Genomic DNA, 24,453 nt, shown 5'->3' with positions numbered 1-24,453 from the left:
TTTGGCATGAGAGCAACTGAATGAGCCTTCCAGGCCCAAGAGGTCAAGGGGCACTGAAGCCCAAGCCCAAGTCACCATCTCAATAAGTCAAAAAGCAAAATGCTATGAATATGCTTAAATTTAGGTATTTCCCTTCTCCAGCTGGCCATATAAAAAATACAGGAAATCACATCTACGTAATTCAGTATTAATACAATTGATAATGTCAATTAATTCATTGTCAAATCATTGTAGTGTGACATTTTTGTCAATAATCGTCGAGCGCAAATGACTCCGCTAGGTGGGAGGGGGGGCCCCAATATCAAATTCTGCTTAGGGCCCCCGAAAGGCTTGGGCCGGCCCTGCTTGTCTCCAATGTCTGAGAGGGAAGAGGCCGATAAAACATTTGTTTCCTGTGGCGAAGTAAATTGACGAATAGCTTCACATGTGGTTCAACTTAGGTGAACTATGATCTGTGACATCTGTATCGGATTCACGTAACTCCATGTTCCAATGCAGGGCAGATCGAGTGCCCCTGTCCTGCCAGTAGTCTTTTTTAATTAATAAATAAACCAGTCACTTACAAAGAATGCAAACAATGAATACGAACTTAGTTGAAAATTAAGAATTTTTGTTTTCAAAACTTTTTTGAGAAAAAAAATACCCTTGTACAAGGACCAATTTTCAAAAATATATAAAATGATATATAAATGACCTTGCTTCAAGCTATGGAACTAACAGTTAATAAGAAATATATATAAATAGGGTCAGGACTTTCTCTGGAGGTTGCCTTTCACTCATGAACATGCAGGTTGCAAGGTTACATTCTGCTACAGAGATCATGTGTTTTTGTTTACAGCTCAGCTCTTTGTCTGTGTCTCTCACGTGTATGGCTCCGCTTTTTCATCCTGTGTGACTTTTTTCTTTTTCTTTTCTTTTCTTCATTTTTGCATCTGTAACAATATCAACACGCCCGCTTGCCCATGGTGAGTCCTGCAGAGGATCTCCTGCTGCGTTCTCACATGGCCTCGTTTGGACATTCTGCAGTTTTACTATAAGGGGCTGGCAGTTGAAACTCCGGGGAATGTCCAGAGCCTCTCAGATACACGGTGTATGTACATTGTGGCCCAGTTGTGGCCCCTGATGAGAATAAGCATCACTGCAAAGTAAAACAAAACAAATACGAATCCATCAAAGCAACAGCGACTAAGTTTCATAATGTCCATGAGCAAGGCACTACTCTCACTACACTTGTAAAGTGTCAACACACTGGCACCTCCAGAGTTTTTTGACTTTGTGGTGTTAAGTGGCTGAAGCGGTGGAGAGTGTAACCGATGGAGACTCAGCGCAGAACAATGTGGGTCCGGGCTGGGGGTGTGTGCGGGCACCTGTTAGCCACCGTACACACTGTCACCATGAGGGCGCAGCGCTAAGTGGATGTGAGCGCACTGATTGCGCTCCATGGGAAAGCGAGAAGAAATAGCCCACCTCTGATCATCAGCGCGTCATATAATGTTTCAGCGGACGCCCCTCCCCCTGTCTCGTTTTTTCCCCTCACTCAACCTCTCCTTTGACTCACAGAGGCGGCTCACCACTGGCGCACGGACCCGCGGAGGAGGACACGGCCAGAAGATGGCTGACTTAGCCGGGCGCCAAGAGCCCTCGGCGGCATCCCCAGCGTCACACGAGCCGCTGCGAAGCTGCGAGACGCCCGCCGTCTGGCGACTGTGAACCGGCCTCCCCCCCTCCTCCGCTCACCGCAAATATTGACAGAAGCACCGCAGAGACAACATGGCAGAGATGGAGAAAGAGGGCAGACCCCCGGAAAATAAAAGGAGCCGAAAGCCTGCGCACCCAGTGAAGAGGGAGATAAACGAGGAGATGAAGGTAAAGAAAGGAGGGTCCGTCCGGCTGCATGCGATTACGCGTGGAAGCGGAGTGGATTGTGCGTGCGTGTGCGTTCACACAAATCTGCACAATAGAGTCAAGTGCAGGTGGCTGCAGGGTGGTCAAACTCTGATTTGTGGTTTTCTCTTTGCACAAGTTCTTTTGTCACATGCACATTCCAGCCCTCAGCTGCGCACTCAGCCAAGACAGCGGTGCACAATGGATGCGGCACCGTCCGCCGCTCCTGTACTGTAGTAAGTTTTGGAGCAGTGGAGAATCAGTGCGCGCTCCTGTCGCTTCTTGTCATTATTCCGCTGTTTGTGTGCGCTGCCTTCCACGGCTCAGTCAGAGTCAATGGAAAACCCAGTGCGTCAGTGAAGGCGTCAACAGAGCCTCTACTACTGCTATTAATACTGTTCCACTCCGGCGCAGCGCAGGGCAGCCGCGGTTCATCATTAGTATAAATCAATGGGGGAACACTCGCGCAACCAAGATGTGTTTGTGCGTCCGTGTGGGTCTGCCTCTGAGCGTGTGTGTTTGTGTTTTGGTGCGTGTGTGCTGCCCAGCTGCCTAGAGGCGTGTGATCCAGATGTGCGTATGTGTGTGTGCGCGAGCTTTTACGCATTCGATAGGAGCACAATGTCTCCAGTGTTCGGCCTGCGCGATTATCCATCCCAATATTCAGCCACACGTTGTTTCTATTCGCGCATGTGTGTGTGTGTGTGTGTTTTCCTCGGCGCACATTGTGATATCTGAGCCCCGCGCTCCGTGCGGTTCATTGTGGAGAAAGTGTTCCTGGCATGTGTGTGTGTGTGCGTGTGTGAGGCAAGCTGTGTGTCCGCTTTGTCTCCATCTCTTCATTGTTTGTACACATTTGGCTGGAGGCACACGAGCACCCAGAGGTTTTTAGTTGTTGTGAATGGATGTGCAAGCGATCACGCCGAGGATAATTGTGGAAATTGTGATTTTTAGGCTGTCAGAGAGGAATGAGATGGTGCCGGCTGTGGGAGAGTCCTGAAACAACCCTGGCATAAAGGCTTTTTGTATCCAGACCTCTCCAAAATACCATTTGTCACTGCTTCCTTTCCGAGACTGTAAAATAAAAGGGAGGGAAATGTGAATATTATTGATGATGGGATGATTCTTTTAGGAGGGTGGAGGGGGGGAACTCAGCTGCCAAGATGCAATTATTATCATCAAAGAGAAATAAGAAACAGGCAGTTAACCAGAATAATATGACAAGATAATGTAACATCTTAATTAATGGAATAACCTCTTTACTTTAGTTCATTTTCATTGTTGCTGCATTGAATAGAAGCAAAATCCTGAATTCTAATGATGTCCTTCCTATTTATACAAAAATTAAAAAAATAACTGGAGATGAGTTAATTTAATAATGGAATTTTAAACTGGAAAGAAAATCCTTGATAAGGATTAAAAATATGTTTCATGCTCTTCAGTTTGTTAAGGAACCCAGTTAACCCTGCTTTGTGCTGCTGCCTGGTCCTGATGACAGGATGCAGAATGTGTGTGAGTGTGTGAGTGTGTGTTTGTGTGTGTGTGTGTGTGTATGTGTGGGTTCTTGTGTGTATGTGTGTGTGTGTATGTGTGTGTTTGTGTGTGTGTGTTTGTAGTGAGGGGGGTGTCAGGCAGGGTCTCACCATGGAGAAATTTCCCCATTTCTTATCAGGGGAGCACTAGAGGTTGTCTCAGCGGAGCGTTTAAAATGGCACAAATATTTATGAGCATCTTTACGGCTCAGTGAAGGGACATCTTGACATATTTAAGTCCAGATTTAATTTAATCATTTAAATATTGTAACAGAAATTAGGTAAAATCTTCCCAAATTTTTTTTTACTCACTGCTGTTTAAAAAACAAACAAATGAGATGTCCTGTATTGCCATTCATCACACTTAACAAATAATTACACGATGTCAGGCGCCAGTCCGAAATGATGTTCTATTTGCAGCTCTGTGTGTTTTGCTTTTTGATGGTAGATTGTGTGACACTGGTCATTATTCAGGATTCGGTGAATTGACGTCACTTATAATATGTTGCGGAGAGCCGACATGTCAGCTAAACATGTAATTTGAGGGAAACAGCTTAAACTGTCATACATTTTTAATTTTATTGGGGCTTCAGGCTTATAACTGTAACGACAATCTGTCAAATGGTAGCGGAGGCACTACACACCCGACCAAATGAAAGTATGCATTTTTAGATGAGGCGATACAGAGTGTACAAAAAAATGAGTTCACAGCTGATTTACCTGATTGAACTGGGGATTGAACGGCTGACCTCCTGGTTTGTGAACGACCCGCTCCACCTCCCGAACCACAGCCCCGATAATATTGTGTTGATGGTGTGAAGAAAAAGTTAGGGATGCTACTGAATGGAGTAGCAGATGTGGTCCTAGCACAAACACACACACACACACACACATGCACACACACACACACATACACACACACACTCACACACACAAGCTGTTTGTCCACAAACTTAATTTACACCCTTAATTTAAACAAGTTTATCCAGTAATATACAGTATGTTGCCAAAATAACACTATGGTCAAAATGTAAAATCCAGTTTGTGTATATGTGTTTATGTATTTAATTGGACAAGCGAAGCTGTGCCAAGTGAATACACTTAGATACAAAGCCAAGTGTAAATCTGGAGCCAGAGTTATGGCCGTCAGAGTCCCTATATGCCATTTGTTGGACGCTGTAAGTGAATTTTTATGTCAAAACATTTATTTATAAAGTTCTCACACTAATCTTGGCTAAGTGTTCAGAACAAAGACTCTGTTCTTTTCTTTAGATTCTTTCAGTCTCAATATTTCAATCCAAGGCCAGAGGAAAAAACACGGACATAGAGCCACAATGTGCCCTTGTTGTGAGGGATCATGCTCTGAAAAACCCTCAGCCTGACAGTGTTTCCTTCATCTGCCTTCTTAATGTGTGCCACGGTAAAATAAGCCCCGGTGAGTAATCAAGGAGAAGAAGGAGGAGTGGGTACACGGAGGGGATAGGAGACGCTGCTGGAGAGTGGGGTAAGAAACAGGGGCGAAAGGAATGTATACAGCGCTGGGCTGGCTAAGCTGTAAAAACTGTAACCTGAGTGTCTCTGCTGGATCAGATATCAAGGAAAGTAGAGGGAAATGAAAGCAGAGGAGAGGGAGAGGCAGAGGAGGAGAGAGGGAGCGAGGGAGTGGAAAAATGGAGTAGGAGGAGGCAAAGGGAAACTTGGCGTGTGGATTCGGGAATTTTATCACAGTGTTCTGTGACCTGCTCTGGTTTCTATCCACAAGGTATCCAGTTCCCACCATCGTCATTACCACAAATCCTACCGGCCGTGTCTGGGTCTTAGTGGAGGGAACTGGAGGGAGACTGTGGACAAACAGGATTTTCGATGTATTTTTATCATTATCTCCTTGGCAGTGAAGAGCAGTACATTATGATTACAGTCCACTTAACCACTAATTATCCTCCAAATTTAAACATAAACTCGCTGGAGGACCCAAGCGTCTGTAAAAACCACCAGATTGTCTATAAGTGGGTTCTGATTAAAGGGGGGCTGATGTTTTTCTTGGTCTGGTCTGATCCAACGTGTTCAACATAGGCAGAATTAAGAGCTAATAACTCTAAGGGTCTGAGTGTATTGGTTGTTAACTACGCATTGGCAAGATTGCGGCTTTGCGTATCCTGCGTCTGTTTGGTGCGTAGGTTGTGCTCGTCCTCAGTACTTAAAGGGGACATATTATGCCCATTTTACCACAAGTTGATATGGTTCCTTGGGGTCTTAATGAAATGTCTGTAACATATTTTGGTCAAAATACCACAAGGATCATTTAAAACAGCACCTTTTTACCCTGTCTAAAACAGCCCTCCTCAGATTGACCTGTTTTGAGTGCCCCGCCCCCCTCACCCCCCCCCCCATCCCTCCTTCACAAGATACAAGCACCCAGATTTTTAGCTATCCATTACCTCTGTAGAAATATATCCCATTCGACGCACTCTAGCGTATCGTTTCTGACATAGAGGAACCACAACAAATCGCGGGAGATGTTTTTTTCCAGAGTTTTTGGGACAGTAGACATGCCAGATACCCAAATTGACGTGTAGAAGAACTACAAATGTGGAATTTTCATAATATGTCCCCTTTAACGTGACACGTTTGCAAGATGCAATAACCACAACAAAGGTCGGGGCAGTAGCGAGTCCTTGAAAGGGTCAGTTGACAGGTCATCAGGGGCACGTCTTTAGTGACAGAACTGGTGGACAGGCTGTGTGACTACGTGTGGAATTACCCACATTTGTATGAAGTGTCACTGCATTTTCCGTCTTGATCTTAACATCGGCCAAATGTTTATCTCCTTAAATTTCTCCATCTTTTGTTTGTTTAACGCACAGGAACATGGTAGTTGCAGAGAAAGATTGGTCTCAAACAGTGTTAATTTCGTTGACGAAAACTATAACGAAGACTATTCGTTAACGACCCTTTTCCCATGACGAAGACGAGACGAAGACGTAACGAAAACGGATCTTTGAAAATAAAAACTATGACTAAATCTATTTTTTTACCTTTCGTTGACGAGACGAGACAAGACGAAAATGTTGGTGGTTGACTAAGTCACAATAATTTATAACATCATCGTATCAGGCCGTCATGAAGTATCAGTAGTGGGCGAGTGAGTCTGTGTGTGTGTGTGTGTGTGTGTGTGTGTGTGTGTGTGCGCTCCCAGATAGCGCACCGGTCCGTAGCTCCGCCCCCCGCCCCGCGCACTCGCTCAGGGAGACACAGTGAAAGCAGAGCTCGTTCTCGTGGAGCAGCCTCTCAGTGACCGACTGCTTCTTAACTATGGAAACAGTGAAAACACAGAGTTTCTCTGGTCTCAGCTGCTCAGAGATCAGCGCTTCAGCTTCTTCATCAGAGCAGAAGATGTAGTTGGTTTGAACCGAGCTTCAGTTTCTGTGTCCGCCTCCAGTCTGACCTGCTCTCACTTTTTGTTTTCACATTTAAAACTAAATATATATTTTTAAGCTATTAGGCTGCAGCTATATGTTTTTATAGAAAAGGAGTTTAATGTGGCTATTAAATGTGACTAAAACTAGACTAAAATGTAATTCGTTTTCGTCGACTAAAACTAGACTAAAACTAAGAAGGATAAAAATGACTAAATGTGACTAAAACTAATTTTCATTTTCGTCAAAAGACTAAGACTAAGACTAAATCAATAATAGCTGCCAAAATTAACACTGGTCTCAAACAAAGATTAGAGAGCAGACCGCTCATTACAGTTCTGCGTTGTGCCTCTACTGGAAGCCTCCAGTAACCATGTAGTACCTAAGCAAGTATGTGAACAATAACGTTCATGACGCAGCCAGTTGCCTAGGTGTTTTTTTACTGTGTTGATGCATTAGATTGTACTGGATGAAGGCGTATTAGCAGTAATAAAGTAGCCATTCTGTGTTAGAAGTGGTTAAACCATGTCTGCTGCTCAAGGTGGAAAGTAGGCGGATCAACATCTGCTTTAAACCCTTATGATAATTACACTTCTATTAGGTGGAGCCAGAGTAATCAGATTTTTTTCCACATAGAACAAAACTGTGTGCTGTTTAAAGGAGACATATTATTCTTTTATTCACTTTAATAATTGTGATTAAGGTTATTACTTTGAAAGATTTACATGCGCTTATGTTCAGAAAACACATCACTTTCCCTCTTACTGTCCATTGCTGCAGCTCCTCTTTTCAGTCTCTGTCTGAAACGCTTGGTTTTTAGCTCCTGTCTCTTTAAGGCCCTCCGTTTGATTGAGCCAAGTTTACTCTGATTGGCCAGCTGGTCCACTCTGTTGTGATTGGTAACTGCTTCCAGTGCCTGTAGGAAATGTCAGCCTCCACTCTTGCTTTACTTTGTTAGGGGGTGTGTCAGACTATCCGCTAAGTGAGCATTATGCAAATGTGAGTTATTGTGCCATCATGATAAAGCGGAAGTGTCGGCCGGACTACGGACGCTTTCTATGATGTTTTTTCGGGCCTTGAGGAGCTCTCTTCTGCAGACTTGGGGTTTTATAACTTTGCAGAACTTTTACATCATCAAAGAACTACAACACACTATAGGAAAGAAAAAGACTGAAAAAGCACAATATGCCTGCTTAAAAATGTACCAATTGTTCACACAAAACAAGTGAGTAACAACTCAGTAACAGCAGTAACAATAGCTCTAGGAGAACAATGGACATATATTTAAAAACATCCATAATTTATCCTATGTCACAGGATAGGGATGCTCTAACGACAAAACCATTCACTGTGCTGAATTGAGCAAGGGTGCTTTTATTTTTTTTATTCAAATGGTAAAATGCTTTTAAAGCAGCTTTTAATATTGATTTCCAATTCTTAACTTTTAACCCGTTGATTAGAAAGTACTCAGTTTCAAGGTTAGTTAATTAGCTTCTTCTTTGTTGTCCCACAGTGATATTGGTTGGGGCAAATAATGTGGTGGTGGTGGTGTTTCCCGTGATTGGAGCGTTATTAAGTTTCAGACTGGTTTATTCGAAAAATGATGTAAGACAAAAAACCTCTGAGTGCCTTTTAGGCAAGAATATGTATTCAATCAATTTCATCAAATCTATATATTAGTCTATTATTTTTAAAAAACTGAAAGGGTTTGTCTTTTGTCCAAATAAATGAGCTCAATAAATGTCATGAATTTGTAGGATTCATTCTCTGGGGACCATGATTATCCACTGCCAGTTTTATGGAAATGCAGCTAGTAGTTAAAACAACATGGGCTGAGGTATTGGTCAAAGGGAATTTGTGACCCAGTGGTTCTGTTTAGCAAATGATCAGGAAGGGTTAACCAAATCATTCTGAATCATCCTCTGGGGACCAGGATTATTCATGAGTAATTGTTCCCATATTGTGCTTCGGACCAATGTCTCGTACAGAAAGTAATAAGTGATCCCACCATCCCAGGGCCGTGCAGTTTAGCAAAGCTTTCCTGTTTTCTATCTAAATATATAAAACATCTTAGTTTGGCTTGATCTCTTCTTTCAGCTTTTTTCTTTAAGAGACTCTTAAGAGCGGCTGAAATGAATAAATCCGATAAACAGAGATCTTGATTAAAAACCTTTACATCCAGTGTAAAGTATAGACATCTGTAGCTGCGTCTGTGTCCCGTGTCTTCCTCCCCAGCTCAGCCGAGGACAAAGTTGGTGCCGCTGCTTTGATGAGCCGCCAGCCAGGATTAGATTCCCCTCTTAATAATACTCCCACTTTCTCAAAGTAGTAGGGTGACACAGAGGACAGCACGGTAGGAAGGAAAATGGAGACACAGAGAGATGCTGTGTTTTTGTCTCCATGATCTGGTTATTTAACAGCTACATCCGTTTTACTCAGGATGGGTTATGCTCCAACTCATTCGTTCAAAGGGAGGATTTTCTCTCCGATTTTTTCTTCTCAAGGTTTCATCCTTGCAGTTGGACTAATTGCTGGAGTTGTGCTTGCCAGTGGGTGAAATGTGAGTGTGTCAGTGCTCTTTTTGGCTGGTTTGCCACGTATTGACACAACCACACTTAAATGAGACGCACAGAAAGTGCATTTGAAAAACTACAAATTCATCTCAGCTTCTTTGATAAAATGTCGTGCGTTCTCGTTAATATTATCAGATTTTTTTGTCATATTTTCGAAACCATGTATAAGAGGAACCTCTCCCAGGATTGAGAGTTCAAAGTAAAGAAACGCCGGGGTGTCCTGATGGCTGAGTGGGTGGTTCCCTTACGACCTTATATGTCTTGAGCAGCAGGTCCCTGTTTGACTGCTGGCTGCCCGGACGGATTTCATGCTGCTCTCTTCTAATCACAGCCAATTTACTGGTTGTCTTTCACAGTGTCTATGGAAATACATGTCTATAAACAGATTCTTCATGTGAATATACACAATATTTAGGTGAGGTACAAGAATTTGGGTCCAGAATTCTTCTGGTTTCCGTTTCTATTTTGACCAATCATAAGCAGGCCTTGGATGGACGCATGTAAACGGTCCGTGTGGAGAACAAAAGAGGCAGAAAACATTGATGAAATAAAGGCACAATGCCTCAAAAAGCATTCTTAAACCAAGGCACACTTGAATGTATCAATTCATTTGCATATTGTCTGTGAAATGTTAGGAGAATAACCCTGGTGGAAACATGCTCATTCCATAAGGAAAGGACACAAATTGAACTGCCCCATTTACAGGACATGAATAAATTTGTTGGCTATTTCAGTTACAACTCAGGCTGATGCAACATGCCACAAAAAAAGTGCTCATGTGGTGTCTCCAAGGTTGTATATAGCTGTCAGAGCCCAACTTTGGCTCGGCTCAGGAAGTGGTACTAAATCTGACTTCCAGGAGCCTCGAGGCAGCGCGAGCTCTGCTGTCACTCATCGCCGTTCAAGCAGAAGTGTGGTTACATCTGCAAACACGAGCTGTCCTGATTAGCAGCCGTCACTGCTTTAACTGCCATGTTTAAAGACTTCGATGACAAAAAAACGCTGAGAACGTAATTGTTTGGATTAGACTTAAATTGCTGTTGGTTACTGCTCCAAATCCAGTGATTAGTTGGATGCTGACACAAAATAACCTTAATGTGTGCAGACACTGAAACGCTCCTGCAGGTGATGTACGTGCATCCGTGACTTTCTGATCACAACGGAGTGCTTTGACTTATTTAAAATCTGCACTGTGTCAACCCATTGACCGAGCCCACCACAGTGGTATTTTATAACAGACGGATCAATAACTCCTGTCATTCTCCATTAATGACGTCTTCCTAACATGTAGCCAGGTCCTTCCTTAACCTATGGCACGTTCACTTCTGTACAGAATGGCAGAAACTGCGTGCTCTGTATGTGGAGAGCAAAAGTGAGACAAAACTGATCCAAGAGCAGCACTACTACTGTCAGATACGAATATAGCACATCATGAATTTCTGTCTGAAGTGCTTAAAAATGTGCTGATGATGCAGGAGAAAATCTGCATCTGTCACTCCTACAATGGGCCACAGTGTCTCACATATGCAAAGAGATACTTCTGCCTCTATGTTCAATGTGTGTGTGTGTGTGTGTGTGTGTGTGTCCTTAACAATAAAACCATTGTAAGAAATATGCAAGCTACACTTTGTATTGGTCCTCTGTTAATTAAATTTGTATCAAGTAGTTGAATGGACTGACCTGTTGTCTGGAGGAGGTGCACACACACACACACACACACACACACACACACACACACACACACACCACACACAAAGGCTCCACGTTCAGTGTGACCTGTGTGTGTGTGTGTGTGTGTGTGTGTAGGATGAGCCATTCAAACCATTTAATTATTTCCGTTTATAGATAACTGTATTTTATTGCAGACCTGCTTCTAGCAGTGAATGAACAGCTTCCAGAGAAATCTTAACTCACTCAAGTTACATCTTTATTTTCCTGTCCCAACATCTCGGTATAAAACTCCACAGACCAGCCTTGTTAGTAAACATGAACCTGCTGCGTGTGGCGTGCTGATGCAACATCATCCACCATGATTACTGGCTGAGGGCCATTGCTTCCTCACGGATGAACAGGCAATAGTTACACTAGACTCCCCAGCACCTTTGCTTTACATAGAATCTACAGTGGAGGCAGGTAGGGTTGTCTAAGAGAGGCAATGACATCGTTCAGCTTCTGGATTTGCCTCTCACATTTTTATTTCTGAATGTAGCAGGGGCAGATCCAGGGGGGCACTCGCCCCAGCTGAAATCTGATTTGTCCCTTAGATGCCCCTGTCCTGTCAGTAGTTTTTCTTTTTTTAATAAACTACTCACTTGCTAACAATACTAACAGTTAATGTGACATTTTGTCAAATTAATATGTACTACATTTTTTTTATGTGCTTGGATGTTGGCCCCTCTGTGTAAATTGTGGCCCCTTTATGGCCCCTTTATGGCCCCTGATTTAGAAAAAACCTAGATCCGCCACTGGAATGTCGTGCAAAATTGATGACTGAGATGTAAGCGCATGCTGTTGAATTTTCATCAGCCATGAGTCAGATGTGCTAGGTGGCACTGAACCACTCCAGCATGATCACTCTGGCTCTAACGTATCCACAGGAGCTGTGTGTAATTGACGTTGAAACTGCCTGATTTAGTGACTGACGTACAGAGTAAAGTGGAACCGGCTGTAAAATGACCTGCGTTTTTATTTGGAACGAAACCCTCCAATGTGAGGACAAGCTGGGCCACCTCCATGGCTGGGGACGGTACGGTACATTGTGTCTGTCCTGCTAATTGACAGGCACGTCCCAGATCTAAAGGCCTTAAGTTATCATTCCAAATTTAATCTTGAAGGGTTTGTTGTTTTGGGAGAAATTATAATAATATCTTAGCCATCAATCTGGAAAGAATCACCTCACTTAGCTATTACTCTGATTTGTATGTCACAGCCATATAGCAAATATATCTGGGCTCCGTGAGTAGATGCCTATGGGACTGATCTAAGGAGTGTGTGGTGATGATGAGCTGCATGCATTTACGGTTTGGTTTTGTTTCGAGGTCAGAGTTTATTGACTGTGTTATGGAAGAAATACTTTATGTTTCACCTGCACAGAGTTATATTCATTTTATATTAACAAAATCTGCAGAGCATTGTGCATTGCTTGTGCTGCTGCTAAGGTCAGTGCGGGTGGAGGACTGTTTGATGATATTTGCTTGACTGTGAAGTGTTGTTAATTGCTCAGTGGAAGCTGTTAAACTTACAGACCTCAGTAGTTTTGATTGGTTCACAATTGTGTCTATACTGTTCATGAATGTAAAGCCAGGAGGTGGAGCTCAATATAGATATATCTGTTTTTTAATATTTACATCTGTTTTATTTTTTATTTTTACTAAAATCAAAAAAGGATGCTCAGCTAAGAAAAATAACCTCCCATAAAACCAAAGATTGTTGTGCTTAAACTTTTTCTGTCTAGAGATTAAACAAACTCAAACTGGTGTTTATTAGTAAACTTTTCTGAGGTGTGGGTAGTTCAGACAACACCATGCTTTTTTTTATGTCTACGTGCTATGAGCTGGGCTATCCAGCTCCTGGATCCAGGTTTAAGAAAATAGTGCATGAAGTAGATGAACTTTAAGGTTTGGCATGACAACCTTAAACCTACACAAACAATACACAGGTGTGTAAACCTATTGCTATGTTTCAGTTGGCTAGGGCCAATGGGAAATGAACTATACCATAAAAATATACTACAAAAAAATTGTTATAAATAAGTTCATACCTCTGAATTGTGCAATATAGCTGAAACTAGACCTTGCACAAAAAATGAATAAATACATATATAAATAAAATACAATCTCTGGCATGTGATTGTTGGGTTCCTCAGCTTCAGATGAAATGACTCAATGATTGAGTCAATCCCTGTGGTCCATTTAACCCATATGCCATGTTGTTGATGCACTGGCAACATTTTCAACCGGAGGACTTGTGAGAAAAGAATGAAGATTTAAATGATCAGTAACAGCACCGGAAACACAAATGACTCAAACCCTCATCTCTGCTGTTACTCTGGTTTTCCCCATACTGTGATAACCTTTCCATTCTAGTCAGTTTGCTGTAGTTAGTGTGCTAGTGTGATAGGGTTCCCCATTCTCTTTATTACAAAAGATCATCCTCTCTTATTGTGAAATGATAGGGGCCATTAGTTTGGCTGGATGCACACTGCAGCGTTTGAATGGGACTTAGCCCCAATTAGGTTGAACTGTATATGAAGACGACCTGCAGTTTAAACAAAGACATTGTGATTTTCTCCAGGCAAAGTTTTATGTTTTGAGTGTGAGTCACAAAATCTCTGCCTAATTAGTTGAAGAAAGAAAATAAAGTCGAGGTCTCATGGGTGGTGTGTGAAGTTTAAGTGCCAGGAAAAGCACAATGCATGCACCAAAATAATGACTGTCACTTCCTTCCTTCATAAGATAAGATAAGATAATCCTTTATTATTCCCACAATGGGGACATTTTCTGTTTTACAGTAGGGAAGAGTACAGAAACAAAATCTGTAAAGGGAGATGGGGTGAACATGTAATATAAATGCAATTAAATATCAAAAGGTATATGAATAAAATAGAAATATACAGTGTGAGCAGCATATCAAAGGTTGTTATTTTCAGTCAGAGTGATTCCCTGTAATTCAGAGCCTCACCAGTCAACTGCTTGTGTTGCAGAGTTTTGCAGAGAACACCATGAATGAGCTGCTGGGCTGGTACGGCTACGACAAGGTGGAGCTGAGGGACTCTGACAACCTGGACATAGGGGACACCCCCCAACACATCTCTGTCCTCAGAGGTATGCAACTCAAGCAAAACGCTTTTTTCCTTTTTATTTAAAGCACCATACATTAAATCAGAGCGCATGTATTTCATGTTTCACTGTTCATCATCTGTTCTTACGCTGCATAAAATGTGAAAAAATGAAAGTAAGTTAAAGAGAAGTGCTTGTGAATATCATTAAAACATTTTTGGGTATGTTGACACATGGGAGACCTATTTGTGATTGTGTTAATGCCCATGGAAACACAATTTCTCAATAATCAGTCCACAGGAGTCTAATGGGGTCCAACTTGAGAAAACTATATAATTCAAAGACTGAAAATATTTGGTTGTGAGCAATTTCTAGCTATAGATTTTTTTTTACGTATAGGTTTAAGTTTATTGCTGCTGCAGGTAGTTTACAGTAAGGTTTATTAGAGCTGTTTCAGTGAAAACAACAGCCAGAACAACAATGTGGAGGTTAAACTCAAACATTCAAGTTGCTACCTCATTACCAAAACAATGAGCTGAAAGATGCTGAAGGGAACTGGCCACGTTTTTCTGTCCTAGCCCGACTGAGCCCTTGAGAAAATGATACAGAGGCTGATCCCAAGCCAATTAGCTTTTTGTTTCCAACCCGACCCGATCCCCATGTTTTCCCTGATTATCGGCACATCTAATGTAAAAATCAACTAGATAGTTCACCAAGTGTGACCTCACCTGACCCGAACCAGTATATCATTTCAACATGGACCCAGATTGACCTGTCAGGACACTCAGGTCAGGTATCCACACTATAAAGTGAACAGAATACAAATTTTAATTGTTGCTTATTCAATATGAGCAAATCATTCACATTGCACGTATTTTGGTCCAATATTAATATACAATTATTGATGAGATGATGTTTTCAATTTATTTGTTCAATATTCAATATCATAGTGGAAAGAGACCGATATAAAGCCGTTTTCAAGCATTTTTAATTGTTCCATATTTTATATAAACAGACACTTGTGCTTCGAGTGTGAAATGTGAGTCCAATGTGTGTTGCAGTGAGTGCGTGCTGCAGCATCTCATCAGTTGTTTAGCAAAGCTTTACTTTTGCTCAATTTCTCCCGTCTAGAAAACTTGTTGCCAAAAATCCCGGTTTCAGCCGAGAGCAGCGAGGGCTCCCCGGATCGAGCCAACAGCTCCCAGTCTTTGCCAGGCCACAGGAACGGAGTCACAGATCCCACCACCACACCATACACCTCCACGCCCGGCAACATGGAACATGGCAGCCTGCCCATCAGAGTCCCCATGATCCCCCCTCCACTGATCAAGCCCCCTGCAGGTAGGGAGCGCCGACACACTTTTTGAAGTGACACGAGTAAATAAAATCGGAACGAAAACACACATCATGACTGCCAGAGAAGAAACAGTATAACAATGTATTTAAATATACAAACCAGCCCCCCTCTCCGGCACATCCAGGTTTTTTTGGGCATTTGTGTGTTATGAACAGGGCTACATTTAAATTTCCAAAGTGATCAAGGACATTTTTTGCCGGATATGTTCAGTCAGATGTCACAACACAGCCACATCCTCTGTTTTAACCCCCAACCAGAAGCTGCTCTCCTGACGGACTGCACCAAAAGTATAAACTTACTCGCTAATTCTCCAGCACTTAGCAAGAAACCTGAATGTTTATGCGATGTGAATTGCGTCTGTCTTTGCAAAAAGCCTGAAAGCCTCCGTATCAGCCAGGGACAGGCCACTAATGAGCTCGAGCTACCTGCTGTACACCTTGTTCTCCTCCACCTGCCCAAGTGTCAATATTACCCCCATCAACTCTCCAAGGAGATGTCCGCGCTCCTCGGCCAGACAGAGGCTTCATTATCCCCTGCGTCTGCCGTGGCACAGGAGGCTGGTACGCCCAGGCGGAGGGAGCACGCCGCCTTGGCATCGCCCAAGAGGAGTCCCCGCTGGCCCTGCCTAGGCGGGGAAACAGATGGTGTGGTCCTGCTTAGAGCGCAGCACCAACCCGCCACCCGGCCAACACCCCCTTTAACTCGCCGCCTCAACCCCTACCCCCACACATACGCTGAATTATTCATGTGCCCCGCAAAATCCGACAAAGGACCTTTTGAGGTGCAGGTACGGTGCACGATGGTGGTATTTAGTATGGGGGCTGCATAATTACCAGGTTGGGGTTTCTTCTTGCCCCTCATGCAGATGTGAGTGTTTTGAGATGGGCTTGTTACGGGGAGCCAGGATGTGGGAGGGCGGAAACAATTTCCACCTCAAGATGTGTCTTTGTGTAAAAAAATGTTGAGATATCAAGAAAGATGTTGTGATTTCATGTTAGCCTCAGAGCCTGTTTATTACCCTGTGGTACATATGTTATTCCAAGCAATGCACAAACTCTGATCCACCTACTCAGTCAGCTCAGAGTGAAACTATTTCCTGTTTTTTTTTTCTGCTATCACTGCAGTGGGCAGCAGTCCAGACACACACAAAGCTGGAGAGACTATAGGAATGAGATAGAGAGACAAGGAGAAGAGAGACATAAAATATGCATGTTGGGTCCGCTGTGCTGTGTTTAGGCCTCCAGGGAGTTATTCCCTTAATTGTGCGTTAGTCTTTACTTAAAATCTGATGGCCCTGTAGATCCATTAAGCTCACTAAGAGGTGGAAAGCACAGCCGACGTGCGATAAGGACACGAGCGGGGGTGAAAGACTAATGGGCCTCTGTTTTCCTTTCACCCTCACACCCGCACAGTCATAATGTGATAATTGGGAGATACAGGAGGGAATCTCCGTGGATCTCTCTCACTGCAACAGCGGCGGCACTAAAAGCCAGCAGTCACAGTTTACCACAAAAGAGGCATTTCCTGCCGCTGAGGGTCTGTTGGCCACACTGACCACCCAGCACCACTCCAGCTACATCCCACCTAATCTAAAGTTATATATTTCATTGACTTTTGTTCTTGCATTATAATTTATTGACTGCATTCCACCTTGACAGTCAGAGCTCTGCTGCAAAATGTCTTTACACATACAAACCCACAAACATAAATACCAAATAAAACGGACTGCACCGTGAAGCAGAAAAGAACCTTGCCACATCCTCAACTGAAATAAAATCAAGATATAAAAATCCTCACAACTAAGATTAAAGGCTGAATAAAAGCAAACCAGAGCTGCAGCCATTTTACCCAACGGTGGTTTACAATTTTGTAGCAGATTGTATTGTGGATATATGAGAACAAAAGCTGTATATTTAATTATATATTTTGTGTTAAAGCCAGAAGAGGGACACGAGTTAAAAATAACCAAAAGCTACAGTATATTACTCACATCAAGCCCTGTATTGTTGTTACACTGTGTAAAACTGCGTAATATAATTTTTTACAGTATTTTATTTGTTTCCCATTTATTATTTACTTCCTGTCTAAGCTCGACCATTTAACACTTTAACACTTTAAAATCAGTGTAAAATTCACTGTAGTGTGTACAACACTAATTATATCATTAATAGCTCTAATCCTCACAATGTGAGTTAGGCTCTACTTTATGCAAACTCCACTGTTGTCTTGTCCTTGATGTGCATGTTTGTTTTTCTCAGTTACTGTCCTTGTTGCCTTCTTGGTAAAATGTTTATGTATTGACTTACTTCTGGTTCTCTTCCCTTATGTTTTTTTGATTATTCTTTCTTCCTTCCATCTTTTTGCCCTCGGAGTGCCCTCATCATGAATAATTTGGGAGTAAGAAAGGGAAAAACCAAGTAACCAAATGAACTGTTTGTCCCGTCCAGGAAGAGGAATCCCTCAAATCCCTCAATTTAATTCTATTCAGTTTTATTTGTCTAGCGCCAAATCATAACATACATTATCTCAAGGCACGTTACATTGTAAGTTTATTTGTGGGTGGTTTTGGGGAGGTTTTTCCTCCCTTTTTTTTCGGGTTCAGGGCACATGATGTCACACCATATTGAGCTCTATGCGATAAATCGTGATTTGTAAATATGGGCTATACAAATACAATTTGATCGATTGATTGATAAATTAGTTGATTGATAAATTGATTGATTGACATCCTAATGTTCACTGCTACAGCGATTTCTGGCTTTTATGTTGAGCGGATTTATCCACCCAGTAGCTGTAGGTCAAATCACTGGAAGTCATTAGTTGCTGTATGCTTGTTGTCCACTATGGACTTACACTTGAAATACAATAGACCTAACTAAGCCTTACTAGTATATATTGTATTCTAAATCCTAGTGCCAACACATGTACCACAAGGTCAATATAGGTTTAAAATGACAATGTGGGGAGTAATAGTGGTTTGTCCCACATACTTACACTCTCAACTGTCACTGTTGGTTGTTTCTCTCCAGATGAGGATGCATCCAACATGCAGATCATGTGCGCCTGGTGCCAGAAAGTCGGTGTCAAACGCTACTCTCTGAGCATGGGGAGTGAGCTGAAGAGTTTCTGCAGTGAGAAGTGCTTCGCCGCCTGCCGCAGAGCCTATTTTAAGAGAAATAAGGTACGATCCCTTCCTCATCATCAGCTGGGCGCTGTGTTATAACACCTTGTAGACACTTTGCATTTCCACCATGTCACATGTCTATGACAACCACCTGTGTTCATATTCAGAGAGGCTGAGCGGGGAATATAGAATTAATATTTCATAAAACAAGCAAATTAATTAAAACGTATCATGATATGTACTTGTAAGTTACCATGAGGTGAATGGTCCTTGAGAATTGCATGAATTTGACATGATGCTATTGCCGTAGTGTTTATCCACAGTAAAGGTTCCAACATTTCCGTAAATAAATTATACTAGACACTAAATAGCTGCGTACACTCCACTTAACCTTGACGTGCCCCTCCTTAGACATCTAACCACATATCGCAGCAATGCAAACTGCAACAACTGTACCACATCTTGGTCTCTCAGAAGCCAAACAACCACACAAAACTCAATCCTTTTACCTTAGCTCAGTGATTGTACACACCGTCCTCTGACATGTCCTATCTTTCCTACATAGCAGTAGTTTTGTAAAAAGTAACTTTTTTACCATTTATTAGCTCAAACTCCAACATGATCCACTCAGTTTCTTTTCAATTTGCCATCGTTTGAAGATCACACCCAGTGGAATGAAAACCTACTGGTGACACGGACAAAGAGTAAATGCTCACAAAATCTGATCCTTCACTCAAACCAAGTTAAAGGGTCAGATGAAGAAAATGATACTTCCCTAATATGTGTGTTCAGGAGGCAGCATAATCTATGGTGTTGGGGAAACATCTCGCCACAATCTCCAAAACTCTCATTATTTCATTTTTCACAACACAATGGGAAAAAGTTGCAAGAGCTAAACCTTTTCCTAATTAACATGAGCATACTTCACACAATGTTTGCTCTTTTAAATTTAGACAACAAAAAAAACATGCGAAACTTATAGTCAAGGTCAGTTAGCTCAAACAAATTTGGTTTGGCACTTTCTGAAGTTTGAGCCAACTAAAACAGTTGATGTATTTGAAGGTTTGGCAAATGAGGAAAATGCTTGTTAAGAACATGAGAACTCAACACATATTAATTACCTTCATGATTTGGGGATGGAACCCAGGCCAGTTGAAACATTCCTTCTACATCTGGAACAAAACGTTTTGTTTACTTTGCTTCAAAGAGCATCAGATTTAGAATTTTGAGTCGTACCATCTACTGTGTAAAAGTCAAAGAAGGGCACAAGATTTCCAAATCGAGCTTACACAGTAAAACCATACCATACAACCACAGACTGTATATAAAGAAGAACGACTTGTCAGCTGGTTCCAAATTTCCCTGGTTCCAAATTTCTACAAGACGTTCATATTTGAGATATTTAGGCTTCATTTCTAGACAGTGGAAGGAAGTGTAGTCGTCCATTTTTATTTACGGTCTATGAAAACAACTGCTAGCTACCTACAGAGGTTGCAAACTGGACAAACCTTGATACTAACAAGACAAACCTCTGCTAACTTTGATACTATGGCCTGCTAGCTAATATGCTTATATTATTTGCACAATTTTGTTTTTTGTTTTAGTTTGAAGTATTCAACAATTGCATATAAATCGAGTAATGAAGTATATCAGTTCTGTGTCGATAGTGAAGTTTAGAAGTTCATTTACTGTATCTGTTTTATTGTCGAGAGCAGAAATCCTGCAACTTTGCTGCCAGACATTGTTACATCATCTGGTATCAACGTGCACTATATTGTGCTTCTGACGCAGCTAAATTAAGTTTTCATGACTTTTTAATTTTTTCCACACTGTAAGCTGGAGCTTTATCTTCTTAGTCTTAGTTATTATTCAGCAATTATTATAATATGATTATCCTCAATTCTGACTCAAGACATCTAAAGGTCTGTTTAAAAATGTCAACTTACAAAAACCTTCTCATTACTTTCTCAGGTTTGACTCGGATACAAAATGAGTAATACATAATACATCCATCTAGAATCCATTTAGAAAAAAATCATGGATTTTACTGTAAAAAACACCCTCAGGCAATCAACTCCAAAATGTCATGGTCAGCGTGATGCAATAGAGGCAAGACGGAAAATATCAAAGTTGTTATTGTGTTCTTGTTCCCCCCCCCCCCAGTGACTGTAGTTAAACAATGTCCTTTCTCTCTTGTACCAAAGCTGGGATATGTAAGGAATTACGCTGTGAGTATGATGTGTTTTCCTCTCCTGCTTGTCTGTCCTGAAGTCAGTTATTCATCCAAACATAATCACTTTTCAAGCACTGCACTGGAGCAGGGAGCAGAGAGGGGTGTGCACATAGAGTGTGTCTGTTCATTTCAGTCAACGATATCCTATTTCTTTTGTTTTCTGACACTTTTTCCCCCCAAAGCATGAGAAGCAAGCTGAACTTGTGTCTACTGTACTGTTGCTCATAGTATATGTTTTTCATTTTAGCTCATTTAATCCAATAGCAAGTTTATAGTTTTCATCGTTCTAAATGTTGAAATGATGATCTGTCTGTTCTCGGAGACGACGAGGAGAGTCTGACACATGAAACCATTGTGTGACGGAGCTGTAGAGCTTCATATCAGATGGAAACGCAGCGTTTGAACTGGTGTTATTTTGATCTCTGAGCTCCAGAGGAGGTCAAAAGAAACAGTTGCAGGTCTGTGAAAGTTGACGTGCAGCAGGGTTGACAAGGCAGCTCCGTAGAAATGAAAGATCAGTGAGGGAGGCTGTAAACATAACATGTAAAGTGAGGCTGCTGTCAATCTGTGAATCCTTCTCTTCAATTAAACAGAAATAAAAAGCTGCTCTTATGAAGTCATAAAGAAAGTTAATATATAAAGAAACTCAGAGTCATAGAAAAGATTTATGTGTTCCTACTTACCTTGATTTTACGAACTCTATAACATTAGAATTGTCTCCTGGACCTGACATCTCTTTTAAGTCTCGTTAACTGCGTGACCCTGAACGACATCTTTATGTTAGTGGAGCTACAATATATTTTGACGGTATTTAAGGTACACAGAGGTGTGGGGAGAAAAGTGTGTTGGAAAAATGTGCCTTTTATAAAATGTTTCAATATTCTCTCTGCTCTCCACATTAATCTGCCTCAGACTCTTGACAGAAATATCAAAGCATATCCTCTCCCTGCTGTGACATCGCCAAACAAATTGTAGGCGTAAAATATTCTGAATTTTAAAGTGAAAGTAGAGATCACATCAGTAGATAAAGTCTTTAGCCTCATGAGCTGTGACACACAGATTTCCTGTCAGATTCAGTTTTACTGGTGCTGCAACATAAGGTTCATCAAATTTAAGTGCAATTCATGAAATCCCCTGCAAAAAACATGCACATTTATATTGTGATTCATTAATGCAACAACTTAAAATTAGCTATTAGCTTGCTCCTGTTCTGTTACACCTATTGCTGAATGAGGCTGTATTGTTGTATTTTTGTATCAGGCCGTATCTTCAGCAAATAGGAAAGAGGAGCCGCAGATCAGACTGTGTCAACGAGGCCCAATCACACTGCTGCTGCAGATTCCCTTTAAAAGAATTTAACTGGCAAATGACAAAAGGACTTATAGCCACAGGAAATGCAATGTCAGTGCGTAGTATACTGCTTTTTCATTTCATCAAAAATGTGTCTCTAAAACAAGTCAACAGCCATTTTGTTTTTGTTAACGGTCGGTTCAGATTAAAATGTTACAGTGAGTAAAGACAGAGTCAGGAGCAGCCACAGAGAGCTGTCAGATGAAGAGCTGCTCTCACCACCTCCCCCCACTGTACCCTACAGTTTGTGAGTAGCATAAATCAGATCAGAATAATGGGAAAAGACTAATTACTTCTTTATTAAAACGACAATAATGTACTTTTGCCCCCAGAATGATCTGACCTGTCATATCAGAGCACATTCCCTGTTACCACCTTTACCAACTGGTGTCATCAAATCAAGCAGAACTGAAATATTTGAGATTTCCACTTCATGTTTTGTCATTTTATCCACAAAACCCCTCACATGTCGTTGAGTTTAACAGGCAGCTAACAATATAGAAAAGTTCACAGTCTGTTAAAAAAAAATACATCCGAAGTGAACGTGATACTTCCTTTCTGTAAATATATAAGGCTGTTATTTTTTTAAGGAAACCAATTAGAACTTTTTCATAACGCATTTTTTAATTCTCAGATATTTAATTACCTGTTAAATATTAATTATTAATAATTAGAAAAATATATCATAAACATGAAAGAAGCATTAAGTACGAACTGGGAATTGAACCGCACCATCGTTTTTTAAATAAATATACATCCCTTCTACCAGAACACATTCTTACCACAGTCCGGATTTAGTCTCCAAAATACTGAAGTTTATATTTGTATTTCTTATCCATTCTTCATTTCCTGCTTTTGTGGGTTTATCCTTAATGCTATCTGAGACATCACACACATGTTTACATCATTGCATGAAACAGGCAGAGGATTTAAAGGTTGAGGAAGGTGTCATGATTTCCAAAAAATCAACCTCAACCAGTCCTCATTGAAAACCAATAGATTTTCATTGGCTATTTAAGGTAAAATGTTTATATTAGCTCTGATTTGCTATCTTCCGCTTAGCAAACATTCAATAAACATTGGAAGCCTTGTTTAAGGCTAGCATGAATTTATGTTTTGACTAAAAGGCAAAAATTATACATGACTAAATCTATAATTTATTTGCTATTTGAGTCAGTTGAGATGAACATTTTCCAATTCCAGAAAAGGAGATTTCTTCGTCAAAAGCAAATATTGTTAAAGGCAATATTAAACCACAGATGCTGTCACTCTTCTCTGGTGATATTTTTTTGTTCATTCCCATTATTGTAACATCTAATCATAAAGTTGACATAATTCATTTAAATGGCAGCTTTAAGGTTTGACTTCTAAAAAAGAACTCACCCTTACTGGATTAATGCATCAGCAGAGCAAAAAGGTACAGATACAATCGACCAGAGTCGTGTCAGGCTCACATGGCACATAGTTCACAGAAGGATCATTTACACACACCCTGTTACTAACCAGTCAGCCATGTTGGCCTCATCCATCAGCAAAATGCACATGTTCAATCATCACAAACACAGGAAAGGCCTGCTCCTCCACAGCGGCTCAGATTCTATATTTTGTCTGGCTCTCTCACACATGCATGCAGGACATTTGTGTAAGCGATACCAACGTTTCTTTTTCTCATGCACCCACAAGGTTGGCCACAACAACACGGCCTGCAGGCTTTTCCCTCCTATTTTTTTTACCAGAAGAGGGAAAAAAAATATTGTCATGGCTGGAAAAAAAAGAAGGTATCTTGTGTCTGCGTGCACTCGGGGTAGGGGAGAGGAGACGAGGGGGCGGTGATGGGGGGTGCAGGGGGTGGGCAGCGGCGCTGGCATTATGTTGCATGAAATATCTTCAGCTGCCTCATCCATGAAACCCAATCGCCTCCTAGGGTGACTATGGCTGCTACTTTCTCACATCCCTGCACAACTCCACATTACATAGTGTGTGTGTTTGTGTGTGTGTGTGTGGGGGGGAGGAAGGATGAGTGATAGTTTAACTCTGGCTGATCACTTGTTTGCCTGTTCACTGTATATGCCTTAAGCAGCTGGATTAGTTTGTATGGGAGCTGCTGCTTCCTCGCCCGCTCACGCTACTCCATTATTCTGTCACCTCACTCGGCCTGCTCCCTTTCATTCTCTGTTTGACTGTCCACTATTGATCCAGAGGAACA

General features: G+C 41.5%; 1 protein-coding gene across 1 annotated transcript in view; it reads left to right on the top strand.

Annotated features, from left to right (window-relative positions):
• Positions 1-1,761: 1,761 nt before the first annotated feature.
• sobpa (sine oculis binding protein homolog (Drosophila) a) overlaps positions 1,762-24,453 on the top strand; it is a 43,013-nt gene continuing 20,321 nt past the window's right edge. Inside the window, exons 1-4 of the mRNA XM_053433819.1 lie at positions 1,762-1,866; positions 14,108-14,228; positions 15,315-15,524; positions 18,570-18,721. Coding sequence (XP_053289794.1) covers positions 1,771-1,866; positions 14,108-14,228; positions 15,315-15,524; positions 18,570-18,721 — 579 coding nt within the window. The 5' untranslated portion in view covers positions 1,762-1,770. The remainder of the gene's footprint in view (positions 1,867-14,107; positions 14,229-15,314; positions 15,525-18,569; positions 18,722-24,453) is intronic.

This window comes from Pleuronectes platessa, chromosome 11 (assembly GCF_947347685.1).
Source record: "Pleuronectes platessa chromosome 11, fPlePla1.1, whole genome shotgun sequence".
NCBI lineage: Eukaryota > Metazoa > Chordata > Actinopteri > Pleuronectiformes > Pleuronectidae > Pleuronectes > Pleuronectes platessa.
The sequence above is the reverse complement of the archived record's forward strand: the minus strand, read 5'-3'. Positions and strand labels throughout refer to the sequence as shown.